General features: G+C 49.2%; 1 protein-coding gene across 30 annotated transcripts in view; it reads left to right on the top strand.

Annotated features, from left to right (window-relative positions):
• SMG9 (SMG9 nonsense mediated mRNA decay factor) overlaps positions 1-14,882 on the top strand; it is a 46,757-nt gene that overhangs the window by 7,334 nt on the left and 24,541 nt on the right. For 5 of the 30 annotated variants that reach the window (XR_012427648.1, XM_074023785.1, XM_074023784.1 and 2 more), the window contains exons 5-10: positions 71-168; positions 3,137-3,249; positions 8,406-8,517; positions 10,410-10,505; positions 10,945-11,030; positions 14,498-14,604. Coding sequence is in view for 26 of the 30 variants with exons in the window: in XM_074023785.1 (XP_073879886.1) it covers positions 71-168; positions 3,137-3,249; positions 8,406-8,517; positions 10,410-10,505; positions 10,945-11,030; positions 14,498-14,604 (612 nt within the window). In the remaining 4 variants the exon portion in view is untranslated. Of the gene's footprint in view, positions 1-70; positions 247-3,136; positions 3,250-8,055; positions 8,216-8,405; positions 8,653-10,409; positions 10,506-10,944; positions 11,031-14,404; positions 14,605-14,882 lie in introns of those variants that run through there. The other 25 variants (XR_012427647.1, XM_074023781.1, XM_065534531.2 and 22 more) reach the window with 11 other exon arrangements.

Genomic DNA, 14,882 nt, shown 5'->3' with positions numbered 1-14,882 from the left:
GGGTTGGGAACTGGCATCTCCTCACAGACCCTCACTGCATTCTCTATCTCCTGCTTTCTCCAATCTCCAGCTGTCGTGGGCCAGGCCAAACTGCTGCCCCCAGAGCGCATGAAGCACAGCATCAAGTTGGTGGATGACCAGATGAATTGGTGTGATAGTGCCATTGAGGTACCGACGGGCCCCTCCTTGCCTGAGCTTCCACACGTCCTGCATCCTCTGATCCTCCACCCCTTCCTCCACCTCTTGGTAGGCAACACCAGACTGGAGAGCTTTCAGGCAACTTACAGCAGTGCGACGGGGTGGAATCAGAACATTCTCACCTCACCAGAGCTGAATTTCAGCTAGCTCAGCTGTGCTTGCTAGTTGGTAAAATACCGAACTGCTTTGGTACTGATTGGTAAAGAGGTACTGTCCCTACTACCCCAGGACCCCTGGGATCTCCTGTGCCATCCACAGCAGGGGAGTCTCTTCGACCCTGCCCCAGTACCCTTCTTTTTTTTTTTTTTTTTTTGAGACGGAGTCTCGCTCTGTAGCCCAGGCTGGAGTGCAGTGGCCGGATCTCAGCTCACTGCAAGCTCCGCCTCCCGGGTTCACGCCATTCTCCGGCCTCAGCCTCCCGAGTAGCTGGGACTACAGGCGCTGCCACCTCGCCCGGCTATTTTTTGTATTTCTTAGTAGAGACGGGGTTTCACCGTGTTAGCCAGGATGGTCTCGATCTCCTGACCTCGTGATCCGCCCATCTCGGCCTCCCAAAGTGCTGGGATTACAGGCTTGAGCCACCGCGCCCGGCCAGTACCCTTCTTATTAGGTTGAAACCCTTGCTGTGGCTCATGCCTGTAATCCCAGCACTTTGGGAGGCCAAGGTGGGAGAATCGCCTGAGCCTAGGAGTTCAAGACCAGCCCGGGCAACATAGGAATACTCCATTTCTACCAAAAATATAAAAATTAGCCAGGCATGGTGGCAGGCATCCAGGCCACTCAGGAGGCTGACGTAAGAGGATCACTTGAGTCTAGGAGGTCAAGGCTGCAATGAGCTGTGATCATGAAATTGCACTTCAACCTTGACAACAAGGGTGAGACCCTGTGTCAAAAAAAAAAAAGAACAAGAAACCCACGCTGTCTCAGTGTTAACCGTTTTGAATGTCACTCCCCCGAAGTGCCCCCCCATCCATCCCAGCACCCCCTGCTCAAGTTCAGATCTCACATTCCTAGATCATCATACATACCTCCAGTCTCCCAGACTTTGTATCCCCTCTTCTGCTTTTTCTCCCCTAGACCTGTCACACACCTGCTCAGATTCTCCCAGAGGTGTCACTTCTCCTACCCAGCAGCCTGGACTTATTAGCTCAAGTCCATTTATTGCCTTGCCCCTGCCACTTCTATGTCCACTCTCACATTGGAATTAACTGGGGAGCTTTCAAAAAACAAAACAAAGAGCCAAGCCCTACCCTTCAGCGCTATTAAGGAAAACTTTCTGCAGTGATGAAGATCATATATATTTGAACTATCCGTCCGGTATGGTAGCCACTATCCCCAGATGTGGCTTTAGAGCACTTGAAATGTGGCTAGTACAACCAAATAATTTTTAATGTTGTTTAATCTTATTTAAACAGCCATGTATGATCAGTGCCTACTGATTGAACAGGGCATCCCTAGATATTCAGCTTTAATGTGTTAAAGCACATTAAATTCTGATTGGGCCCAGGGTTTGCTTTATTTATTTAGGAGACAGTCTCGCTCTGTTGCCTAGGCAGGAGTGCAGTGGCACCATCTCGGCTCACTGCAACCTCCACCTCCCAGGTTCAAGCAGTTCTCCAGCTTCATCCTCCCAGATAGCTGGGACCACAAGTGTGCAACACCACATACAGATAGTTGTATTTTTTTTTTGTTTTTTTGAGACGGAACTTCACTCTTGTTGCCCAGGCTGCAGTGCAGTGGCACGATCTCAGCTCACCGCAACCTCTGCCTCCCAGGTTCAAGCAATTCTCCTGCCTCAGCCTCCTGAGTAGCTGGGATTACAGGCATGTACCACCACACCCAACTAATTTTGTATTTTTAGTAGAGATGGGGTTTCTCCATATTGGTCAGGCTGGTCTCGAACTCACAGCCTCAGGTGATCTGCCTGCCTTGGCCTCCCAAAGTGCTGGGATTACAGGTGTGAGCCACTGCACCCAGCCAGTTTTTGTATTTTTGGTAGAGACGGGGTTTCACCATGTTGGCCAGGCTGGTCTTGAACTCCTGGCCTCAAGCGATCCTCCCGCCTTGGCCTCCCAAAGTGCTGGGATTACAGGTGTGAGCCACTGCACCCAGCCAGTTTTTGTATTTTTGGTAGAGACGGGGTTTCACCATGTTGGCCAGGCTGGTCTTGAACTCCTGGCCTCAAGCAATCCTCCTGCCTTGGCCTCCTAAAGTGCTGGGATTATAGGCATGGGCCACCACACCTGGCCTGTAGGATTCGCTTTTGAAAAACAAAAAAATTTTAAGGTAATTCTAATGAGCAGCAGCCACAGTTCAGGACGTAGCTTTTTCCTTAAGTAGTGTCTCGTACACCCCCTGGTGGTGAAAGTCAGCAGAACTGGTGGCCCAGGGTTGGTCTCAGTAATTTCCAGAGGGGCTCTTAAATCCCACAGACAACAGCATATGAATGTAAAACAAAACAAAAAACACACACAGACGAGAGCCTGGGTGGCTCCTGTTTGCACACCACTCCCTTTTATGTGCTTTCCCAGGTTTCCCAGGAATCTGTGCCAGTAGCCCTCAGTCGCCGAGTCCTATCTTCTCCAACCTGCCCTTCTGTTCCTGTGACTCACTTTCACTTCTCCAAGATCAGATTTCCCTTTTTCCCGCTGTGTTCAGCCACGCTGACTTCCTTTTAGCTTCTTGACCGTGCTAGGCTCTTTTCCACTTCAGAGTTCTCACAGACACTGTTCTTTGTGTCTAGAACATTTGACATAATCCTACCATGACACGGAACAGAGGCCCTATGCCTAGTTGAAGGGGTTGCAACAATAGGCGTTTCTCTTCCTATATGATAAGGCAGATGGGGGAGCCACAAGGGTCTCTGGAGTCCCCCCTCTGATTCCAGCTCCAGCAACTGACAGACTTGTCAGAGTCTTATTTCTGTATTTTCCCACAGTACCTGTTGGATCAGACTGATGTGTTGGTGGTTGGTGTCCTGGGGCTTCAGGGGACAGGCAAGTCCATGGTGATGTCGTTGTTGTCAGCCAACACTCCAGAGGAGGACCAGAGGTGAGGGGCTATCAGGTAGGGTACAGGAGGGAGGTGGGCACCCACCGGGGGTTGGGGCAAGGTAGGCTCTGGTGTTGTAAGTGGTGTTACCAAAGGACTTTGGAAAGTTGCTTTTCTTCCCTAGGCCTCAGTGTCTTCATGAGATGAGGATGATAATGGGCTGGACTAAATCTGTGTAGCTCCAAGGCATCCAATCCTTTTCCTCCCTCCCGCCCTCCCTCCCTTCTTGCCTGGCCCCAGGAAATGGTACAGGCCGTAGACAGGAAGTGGGATGATGTAGTTGTTAAGGTTTTGGATTTGGGCCCACCTCAGGCTCAGCCCTGCTCCATAACTGGTTGACCTTGGGCAGGTGACTTCATTTCCAGTATCCCCTGTCCAGGTAGATTTTTGGAGGATAAAGTAAGATCAAGAAGGCAAAAGTTAATGAATACCTGGCACAGAGCAAGTACTCACAGGATGGTAGCTGATACGATCTGAGAAATAGGGTGGGGAAAGAGATCTGGAGACAGAGTGGTTTCTGTATCAGCCTCAGTCCTACTGTGTCACCTTGGCAAAATGGCTCTGCTTCTCTAGGCTGGGGAGGATCAGACATGAGGATTCTCTGGCCTGAACAACATTCTTGAGTGAGGATGGAATGTGATTATGAAGATAAAGCATAAGGGCACAGGAGCAGGTTTTGGGGAGGGGAGAGCTTAAGAAACAGGTCCCAAAACTGGGGGCAGAGAAGGAAAGGGAAAAAGGTAGGAATTTGGGAATGGGGGGGATAAACATCTCATTAAGGAAGAATCAAAATGGGGAATGAGAATGGATGGTAGCCACTGGGGTGGTAAAGAACACAGACACATTGAAGTTACCTAAAAATACAGGGATCTGTTTTTTGTAAAGCAGGCAATACTACCCTGGCCTCCATGGATGAGCGGTGAGTCCATTAACCCCTTAACAGGATATGCAGAATTTCATTTATTTATTTTTGAGACAGGGTCCTGTTCTTTCACCCAGGCTCAAGTGCAATGGCATGATCATAGCTCACTGCATCCTCTACCTCCCAGGCTCAAGTGATCTTCCCACTTCAGCCTCCCAAGTAGCTGGGACTACAGAGGCATGCCCCCACACCAGCTAGTTTTTAACTTTTTTGGTAGAGATGGCATCTTCCTGTGTTGCCCAGACTGGTCTCAAACTCTTGGACTCAAGCAATCCTCTCGCTTTGTCCTCTCAAAGTGCTGGGATTACAGGTGTGAGCCACCACCCCTAGCCATATGCAGAATTTTACACACATTTGCAGTCAGGCTTTTCTTCTAGTGAAAAGGTCCCTAGTTTGCACCAGATCTCAGAGTGGGCTGATGGAGGTCTAGAAAAGGTGAAGACCACTGTTGTGCAAATACACATCCCATAGAGCTGGAGCTGTGAGGTTCCTCTGCCTCTCTCCTTGCTGTTCTCTGCTCACTCATGACTCAGTTTGGCTCCACTCTGGAACAGCTCCAGATCTTAGATAACATTCTTTCCATTTCAGCTTTTCACCCCAACTAGCAGATTTTCCCCATGGCTCTCAGTTCAAATTCCTGAGGTAGAGAGAATCCTGTCGCCCGGCTTGTCTTTTTGAGCCACGTCAGCCTGTGGTGTGGTAGACTTTAGTATCAACTCTTTTCATCAGGTCTAGGTTTGGCCTCCTACTTCTCTCTCTTTTTTTTTTTTTTTTTTTTTGGAGACAGTCTCGCTCTGTCGCCCAGGGTGGAGCGCAGTGGCACAATTTCGTCTTAACACAATCTCCATCTCCTGGGTTCAACTGATTCATGTGCCTCAGCCTCCTGAGTAGCTGCGACTACCATGCCCGGCTAATTTTTATGTTCTTAGTAGAGATGGGGTTTTGCCATGTTTACCAGGCTGGTCTCGAACTCCTGACAGGTGATCTGCCCACCTCGGCCTCCCAGAGTGTTGGGATTACAGGTGTGAGCGACCGCGCCTGGCCTTCCTCCTAATTCTTTTTCTAATTCATGTGTTTCTTCCCTCCTTCACTCCCACCTCCTTAGTCCAAGCCATTAATATCTTACATGGAGGATGCCAAGAGTTTTCTATCTGGTCTTCGTGATTTAATTCAGTTTGACAAGTACTGTATTAATTGCTTACTATGTGCCAGGCACTGTTCTAGGTGCTGGGGATACAACGGTATACAAAACTGGAAAAAATCTGCCCTCATGGGGCTTATGTTTTAATAGGGGAGATAGTAAACAAAATAAACACACTATTTGGCACATTAGAATATAACAAAATGGGAAAGGGTTATAGGGAGGTGATGTTGGGCCTAGGTTACAGGTTTTAAAAATTATTACTATTCTTTAAGAGATGAGGGTCTTGCTCTGTCACCCAGGCTGGAGTGTAGTGGCGTGATCATGGCTTCACTGCAGCCTTCAACACCTGGGCCCAAGCCATCCTCCCACCTTGACCATATGAGTAGCTGGGACCACAGGTATGCACCACCATGCCCAACTAATTTTTTAATTTTTTGTAGAGACAGGATCTCACTGTGTTGCCCAGACTGGGCTCACGTTATCCTTTCACCTCAGCCTTCTGAGTAGCTGGGACTACATTTGTGTACCACCATGCCTGGCTAATTTATTTATTTTTTATTTTTGAGACAAGTGTTGCTCTGTCACCCAGGCTGGAGTGCAGTGGCTCAGTCTTGGCTCACTGAAACCTCCATCTCCCAGGTTCAAGCAGTTCTGCCTCAGCCTCCCGAGTAACTGGGATTACAGGTGTGCACTACTGCATCCGGCTAATTTTTGTGTTTTTAATAGAGACAGAGTTTCACCATGTTGGCCAGGCTGGTCTCGAACTCCTGACCTCAAGTGATCCTCCCGCCTTGGCCTCCCAAAGCCCTGGGATTACAGACATGAGCCACCACGCCGTTAATAATTTTTAAAATTTTTTTGTAGAGATGAGGTCTTGCTGTGTTTCCCAGACTAGTTTATAGTTTTAAATAGGATGGTGAGGGAAGGCCTTCCTAAGGGGAACGTTTGAGAAAAAGCATGCTTGGAGGAACATTCCAATGAGAGGGACTGGCACAGTCAATGCCTCTGAGTGGGAGCTTGCCCAGAGTATGTGCAGAAGAGCATGGCAGCCTTGGAAGGGGAGGGGTAGGAGATAAGGCCAGAGAGGCAGAGGGAGGCACCGTGGCACTGGGCCTTGTAAGCCTGTCTCCACTTTTTCCACCCTCCGGTCCTCGCCACATAGCAGCAAGGGGGACCTTTCAAACCACAATCGGATCCTGTCACTGCTCTACTTAGATCTCTCCAGCACCTTCTCTAGGCTCATAGGCCAAAGCCATACCACGCCCCACAAGGGTCTGTAGCCTCTTGTTCCCTCCCCTCCCACATACACCATCTTTCTGCTCTTGCCATGCTGGTCTTTGAGTCCTGGTACAACAAACCACCTACCTTCTGCATCCATCCCCCACCCAACGCCAATTAACTCCTTCTTTCTCAGCCTCAGCATTGTCATTTCCCTCTCCAGGGCAGCCCTTCCTGGCTCCAGCAACTAAATGATCTGCACTTGGAGCACTGCACGCCTCTTCTTTCTAACACCCACAGTTACTGATTTCTGGTAATTTGTAAAGTAGACCAGAAGCTCCACAGAAGCCAACTTAGTCTTTTTTGTTCACTGCTATATTCTGGTATCTGGCAAATAAGAGGTTTTCCGTATAGTGTTTGTAAAGTGGAAGGATGCCTGCTCTGTGTCAGACAACAGATTATATATCTTGGGGGGAGATAGAAATTACTCTTTGAGAGGTAGGTACTATTACCCTGATTTTACAGATTTCAAAAGGTAAAATCACTTTGCCCAAGTGACAGAGTCACCAAGTTGAACTTAGTGGTTTAGGGCAAGGCCCAGCTCTGCCTCTGCCTTCTGTTTTTTTTTTTTTTTTTTTTTTTTTTTGAGAAGGAGTCTCGCTCTGTCGCCCAGGCTGGAGTGCCGTGGCCGGATCTCAGCTCACTGCAAGCTCCGCCTCCCAGGTTCACACCATTCTCCTGCCTCAGCCTCCCGAGTAGCTGGGACTACAGGCGCCTGCCACCTCGCCCGGCTAGTTTTTTGTATTTTTTAGTAGAGACGGGGTTTCATCGTGTTAGCCAGGATGGTCTCGATCTCCTGACCTCGTGATCCACCTGTCTCGGCCTCCCAAAGTGCTGGGATTACAGGCTTGAGCCACCGCGCCCGGCTTTTTTTTTTTTTTTTTTTTTTTTTTGAGACAGAGTCTTGCTCTGTCGCCCAGGCTGGAGTGCAGTGGCGCGATCTCAGCTCACTGCAAGCTCCACCTCCCGGGTTCACGCCATTCTTCTGCCTCAGCCTCCCGAGTAGCTGGGACTACAGGCGCCCGCCACCTCGCCCGGCTAGTTTTTTGTATTTTAATAGAGACAGGGTTTCACCATGTTAGCCAGGATGGTCTCGATCTCCTGACCTCGTGATCCACCCGCCTTGGCCTCCCAAAGTGTTGGGATTACAGGCGTGAGCCACCGCACCTGGCCCCAGCTCTTCCTTCTTTGCCCTCATATTCCCAGCACCCAGCACACTTAGAAGTGAGGGAGACTCACCTGACAGGGGAAGATGCTGGGAACAAGACCAAAACTCCCTCACTGTGGGAGTGGAGGGCACTCAATGCTCTCTCTCCAGTGCCTGGGATCTAGCAGGTTTATTTGGTAATTAACAGCTAAAAGTATGTATCACTATATATCAGGCACCATTCTAAGGGCTTTACATATACCGACCTCACAGTAATACACAGAGTTTTGATCATGTAGTTATCCCCATTTACAGATGAGGAAACGGACGGAAAAAGGTTAAGGAATGTATCTAAAGCCACACAGCCAGGACGAGGGAGAGCTGGGATCTGAATCCTGGCAGACTGGCAGAGTCTCTGCCCTTCAACACCTCAGTGTACTGGCTTCATCAGTTGAACTAATGGATCTCATTATGGGTGAGAGTGAAGTGTGCTTCAAAACGTGCACTGCCCCTGCCTCCCACGCCCTGACATGGCCGCAGATGGGAAGCTTAGGGAACAGGCCGGGTACCTCGGCTCACGTGCTCAGCTCACAGGGTCACACTTCGGATGCCTCTAAGGCTGAGCACCAGAGCGCTCACGCACCCCTGCCTGCTCCTCTCCACAGGGCTTATGTTTTCCGGGCCCAGAGCGCTGAAATGAAGGAACGAGGGGGCAACCAGACCAGTGGCATCGACTTCTTTATTACCCAAGAACGGATTGTTTTCCTGGACACCCAGGTGCCAGCCCCGCCTGCCTTTGCCCCACCCTGCCACATCCTGCATTGAGCCTCTTCCTGGAATGCGATTAAGCCAGAACCCTGCGTGGATTCCGTGTGCTTCCAGTCAAGCCATGGACATGCTGGGTGCCCTGGGGCAAGTTGTGTCTTTTCTTGGCCCTTAGTCTGTTGTCAGTTTTGCCCCCATCTCATTCGCCTTCTACACAGTAGCATAAAGGATCTTCTAGTATAGTGCTGAAAAGTGTGGGCTCTGGAGAATATATGTTCTGGTCCTGCCTGTTAATTCTTACCAGCTGGGTGACTTTAAGTTTTAAACTCCTTTAAACCACAGCTCTTTATAAGTAGGGGTGATAACTGTACTCAGCCTCTTAGGAGTTTCAAGGATTCAGTGGAACAGTCCAGGCAAAGGGCTTGGCCAGGACCTGGCACAAGATTAGTGCTCAGGCTCGTCACTGTCGTTAGAACTGACTGGTCATGCGTTTACCTGGCGGTTTTCCTCGGCTTCTCCTCTGTTCTCAGGCAAAGTCCAGATTCCTTAAGCTGGCATTCGGAAGGTATGGCGTGACTCCCTCAGACTGCCTATCCTCGCCTCTGGAGGAGCCCCCAAACCCCAAGCACGCACACACTGATCTCTCTCTTCTCTGAACTTTGCATATCCTGTTTTTACCTGAAACTACCAACGAATTGTGTGACCTTGTCAAGCTATTTATTTTCATTCCTCAGTTCTCTTAAGTGGGAAAAACAATATTGCCTACGTCATAGGAGGTTTGTGAGGTTTCAGTGCATTGATGCAAGTAAAGTCCCAATGACAGCACCCAAGAGGAGTTAGGTGCTAAACACTCTTAGTGATTAATACCATTATCAGTACAATAGTGTCTCACCTTGCATTTTTGCCTGGCTGATGCCGCCTTCTTCCTCAAGATTCCACTGGGGTGTGGCCGCCTCTCAGAAGCCCTCCCCTTCCACTGTTGCCCATATGCACCTCCCATCACAGCGTGTGATTTGCCACCGTGTCTATTCCCAGTCCCTACCTGCCTGAAGCTCTTCGGGGCAGAGCCCTGGCTCTGGGGCTGAGAGCTGGGGCACAGGGCCTGGCCCTTAGTTGGCACTCATAGTTGGTGGAACAGAGTTCTGATCACTGTGGCATTGATGACACAGAGTGGAAAATCTACAAATGTGATGTGAGCCTTGTGTGCAGGGGCCATAGAGACCTGGAGACAAACCAGACCAGCTGTGATCTGAGTCAGAGACCTGTGAAGAGGAGGACAGAAGTTAACAAAACAAGACAGAATAGAGCACGTCTCAGTGTTTGGTGTTCGAGAAAGCGAGCAGTTGTGAGAGCCCCTTTCTAAAAGAATTTCACTGCAGCAAGAAGCCAGTAGACTATCAGGCCAATTTAATTTAGCTCTTAAAGTTTTTTGATTGAATGTTCCTTTAAGAAAAAAAAAAGTCTGGTGAGCTCACCACTGATTCTTGTACATACTGATGCAGTTTTTTAAATTCTCACCAGTTTTCACTCTAATCCTTTTTTTTTTCACCTAAGTAATTATCTTAGCAAAGTTTTGAAAGAGTCTGAAACAACTGACAACAAAATGAGTCTTGAAGGGACATGACTCATTTGAGTAAACATTAAAAATTCATTAGCAGAAAGCGATTTCTTTTTGGGCATGAGGCGCTTGAGAGCAGCAGTGATTTGTAAAGGAGTTGGAAAAGTGTATCAGCTTTGAGTTATTTTTCTTTAGCTTCTCCTTACTGTTCTAATTAGAAATTGCCTGCCTTTGTTTCTGACCTTGTTTTGTCCTGAGATAGGCGATGTATTTGCCTTGAGCATGTGAAACTTGGGTGTCTGTGAGCAGCCCTTTCCCTGACGTTCTGTTCTCTTCCTTGCTGCAGCCCATCCTGAGCCCTTCTATCCTAGACCATCTCATCAATAATGACCGCAAACTGCCTCCAGAGTACAACCTTCCCCACACTTACGTTGAGATGCAGGTGAGGGAGCCAAGCCAGGCCCAGGACTGAGGTTTTACATCCCCACCCCCATCCTCCTGGGATCTGAAGAGCTGGGTATGGGTGGTCCGCTTAGTTTCTGCTTCATAAGAGCCCTGGCTGCCCCAAGGGCTGTAGGAAGAGGACTGCACTGAGAGTCAGAACCGGCTCAACTCCTGACTCTGCCCCTCAGGCAAGTCATTTCCCACCCCAACCCCTTTGAAGCCTCAGCATCTGTCCGTGTAAAATGGGGGTGATAATTCCCACCCTTCCTGAGTTAGGGATGGCCTGTGAGAGAAGTGCCATCACAGTGCTGGGCACACAGTAGCTGCTTGAAGGCTCCTTGCCCTGCTGCCTCCTGAGCTGAGTCCTGGGATCAGGGACTCCTGATTAGTCCAGGCAAAAGAGGTCCTCACCTCCCTTCCTTCCTGCCCACCCTCAGTCACTCCAGATTGCTGCGTTCCTTTTCACGGTCTGCCACGTGGTGATTGTCGTCCAGGACTGGTTCACAGACCTCAGTCTCTACAGGTGAGGAGCTGAGGGGTTGGGGGCTGGAGAGGAGGAACGAGGCAGGAGACAAAGGCCCAGAGACTGAGCCACTGCCTCAAGGGACAGCAGCCAGAGGGACCCTTTTAAAATTTAAGTTGGAGCAAATCACCACCATCTAACCTCAAAGCACTGTGCGCACACACATACCCCTCCAATGACTTTACATATCTACCAGAATAAATCCAAAGTCTGCCTGTGTATGGCTTACAAAGTCCTGCGCCCTCGGGTCACCTTGCTGACTTCTCTCACTGCCTCCCCTCACTCCCTTTATTTTTATTTATTTATTTATTTGTTTGTGTATTTATTTATTTATTTATTTATTTATTTATTGAGACGGAGTCTCGCTCTGTCACCCAGACTAGAGTGCAGTGGCACAATCTCGGCTCACTGCAACGTCTGTCTCCTGGGTTCAAGCTATTCTCCTGCCTCAGCCTCCCGAGTAGCTGGGATTACAGGCACCCACCACCACGCCCAGCTAATTTTTGCAGCCTAGCCTAGTTGGCTAGGCTGGTTTTGAACTCCTGACCTCAGGTAATCTGCCCGCCTCGGCCTCCCAAAGTGCTGGGATTACAGGTGTGAGCCACCGCGCCCGGCCTCACTCCCTTTATTAAAGCCACAGAGCCTTGTGGCTGTTCTTCCTGCAGCCCAGGACCTCTGCACTCCGCCTCCCTCAGTGGGAAATACCCTTACCGCAGATCTCAGACTCTCCCTCGTGCCATTCGAGTCAACTTCAGGCCTTCCCTGACCATCTAACACAGCATCCCCTGTTACTCTCCCTGCCTTCTGTGTTTTCCTTCATTGCATTTACCTCTCCTTAATAGGATACTATAGCTTTCCTCGTGATCTTTGTTCCCCATTCAAATGTAAGCCCCAGGAGGGCAAGGTCCCCAGCACCTCACACAGTGCCTGGCACACAGTAGATATTTACTACAAATTTGCTGAATGAGTAACATGAGGAGCTGGCTTGTCTGGTCTGTGGAGTTTTGCTGTTCATGTCCTTCGGGTTTGTGTGCCATCCTGTTGGTATTCAGGCAGGCAGGAAAAGAAAGGGAGGCAGGACCTGGCAGGAGTCCTGACTGAAGCAACCACAGGTTCCAGAAATGCCCCCCGAAGAGACTGGCTCAGAACCTGTGGCCACAAAGGCTCTTCCTGGCTTCAGGCCCCAGGAGACCACTGGGAGGTGTTGGGGGGAACAACTTTGGGCACAGGGACCAGGCAGAAGGAAGAGACAGGAGCTTGTAGGGAGGGGAGAGATGAAATTAGGAAGCAGATTCCTTCAGAGCTAGGCAGTGCCTTCGAATCCTAGCTCTTACTGGGCATGTGTCTCTTCCCTCCTCAGTTCCTCATCAGCAGAATTACGTTGTGCAGATTCAGTGAGTTAAGGAATTTAAAGCATTCAGCGTAGTCCTTGTTACATAGTAAGTGGTTGATAAAGAGAACTTAGTGTTCGTATTAGTAACCCTGGTGACGGGGATGAGCTGAGAGTCTGGCCAACAGCAAAAAAGGCCTGCTGGGGAGTTGGTTGTTCTGACCAGATCTAATGCAGTAAAGCTGTGATTTCATTCTGAAACCCCCATTCCCGGCCGGGCGCGGTGGCTCACGCCTGTAATCCCAGCACTTTGGGAGGCTGAGGCGGGCGGATCACAAGGTCAGGAGATCGAGACCATCCTGGCTAACACTGTGAAACCCCGTCTCTACTAAAAATGCAAAAAATTAGCCGGGCGAGGCGGCGGGCGCCTGTAGTCCCAGCTACTCGGGAGGCTGAGGCAGGAGAATGGCGTGAACCCGGGAGGCGGAGCTTGCAGTGAGCCGAGATCGCGCCACTGCACTCCAGCCTGGGCGACTAAGCGAGACTCTGTCTCAAAAAAAAAAAAAAAAAAAAAAAAAAAAAAAAAAGAAAAAAAAAGAAACCCCCATTCCCACCACCATCTGGGATTCATTCACATCTAGGTGTGCCAGGCACTGTTCTGGGCACTAGGGACACAGGTGTGAGCAAAACAGATAAAAGAGATAAAACTCCTTGGGGAGTTTACGTTCTGGTGGAGGTATTGGCTCAGGCTGGCACATGGCAGAGCCTTGTTTTTAAGCTCTTGTCTACAGGTGGGCTTCTCAGAGTAGGGGAGCCCCTTGAGATTGTAGATGTGTTTGTGTGTGAGGAGAATGTCCCTGTATTTTAGCAGATCCCAATATCCTTTACCTTAGAAAACAGGTTTGTGTACTCTTACCTATTTGAAACAATTATTTTAAAATAACAAACTGAAAATTTATATCCACTCAAAAACCTACACACATTTTTTTTTTTTTTTTTTTTTTTTGAGATGGAGTCTCGCTCTGTCACCCAGGCTGGAGTACAGTGGCACAATCTCGGCTCACTGCAACCTCTGCCTCCCAGGTTCAAGCACTTCTGCCTCAGCCTCCCAAATAGCTGGGACTACAGGTGTATGTCACCATGCCTGGCTAATTTTTGTATTTTACTAGAGACACGGTTTCACAATGTTGGCCAGGCTGGTCTCGAACTCCTGACTTCAGGTGGTCTGCCCGCCTCAGCCCCCCAAAGTGCTGAGATGACAGGTGTGAGCCACCATGCCCAGCCACACAGATATTTATAGCAGCTGTATCCATAATTGCCAAAACTTGGAAACAACCAAGATGTCTTTCAGTAAATTGAATGGAGAAATAATCAGTGGCACATCTAGACAATGGAATACTGTTCAGCACTAAAAAGAAATGAGCTGTCTAACCATGAAAAGACATAGAGGATCATTAGATGCAGACTAAGTGAAACCAATCTGAAAACGCTATATACTTGTAATTCCAGCTATACAGACAGTCTGGATAAGGCAGAACTATGGAGACAGTGAAAAGATTAGGGGTTGGAGGGAGGGAGGGATGAATAGGGAGAGTACAGAGGATTTTTAGGGCAGTGAAACTACTCTTTGTGATGCTATAATGGCAGACACACACCCTTATACATTTGTCCAAACCTGTAGAATGTACAGCACCAAGAGTGATCCCTGATGTAAACAGGGATTTTGGGTGATAATGATGTGTCAATGCAGCTTTGTGAGTCTTGACAAATGAACCATTCAGGTTGGAGATGTTGATAGTCAGGGAGGCTGTGCATGTGCAGAGGGTGTGTGGGAATTCTACCTGCTTTCTGCTCAGTTTTGCTGTGAACCTAAAACTGCTCTAAAAAATGATCTTTTTAAAAAAAAAAAAATAGGGTAAACTCATAAAGAATTTATACAGTTGATGTAAGTCCGTGGATTGGTATCCGAGAGGATTATCTCTGAATTCTCTGAAATTGTGAGAAACATAGTGTGTTTATGGTATTTTTCTGAGCATGGCTGTAGCTTTCATCAGAATCTCAAAGGAAGCCCCTGTCCCAGGCCGTGGGACCTGGGGTGCAAGTGCAGGAGCAACAGCCACTCACCCCAAACCCCAAGGTTCCTGCAGACAGCAGAGATGGTGAAGCCCTCCACCCCATCCCCCAGCCACGAGTCCAGCAGCTCATCAGGCTCCGATGAAGGCACCGAGTACTACCCCCACCTGGGTGAGAGGCTTTCTGGGGGCTGGAGGGGTGGGCAGGAGGAAGAATGAGGGGCTGGAGGTCAGGAGCATGCTGGAGAGGTGGGGAGAGACAGGGAAGGAGTGGAGTTCTGGGTGGAGCACTTTTGAGAGTTGTGAGGAGTGAAGTCAAAAAGGATTAGCTGCTCCTTCCTCCCAAGTTCCCACTGCCCTGGTCCACCCTGACAGTTGAGGGCATGACCCCTTGAGCCTGTATCTGGCTCTGTGATGGGAATGGGACAGGCCCCAGGTCTGCCTATATCT

This window comes from Macaca fascicularis, chromosome 19, assembly GCF_037993035.2.
Source record: "Macaca fascicularis isolate 582-1 chromosome 19, T2T-MFA8v1.1".
Lineage (NCBI taxonomy): Eukaryota > Metazoa > Chordata > Mammalia > Primates > Cercopithecidae > Macaca > Macaca fascicularis.
Note: the sequence above shows the minus strand (reverse complement) of the source record. Positions and strands in the feature narration are given on the sequence as shown.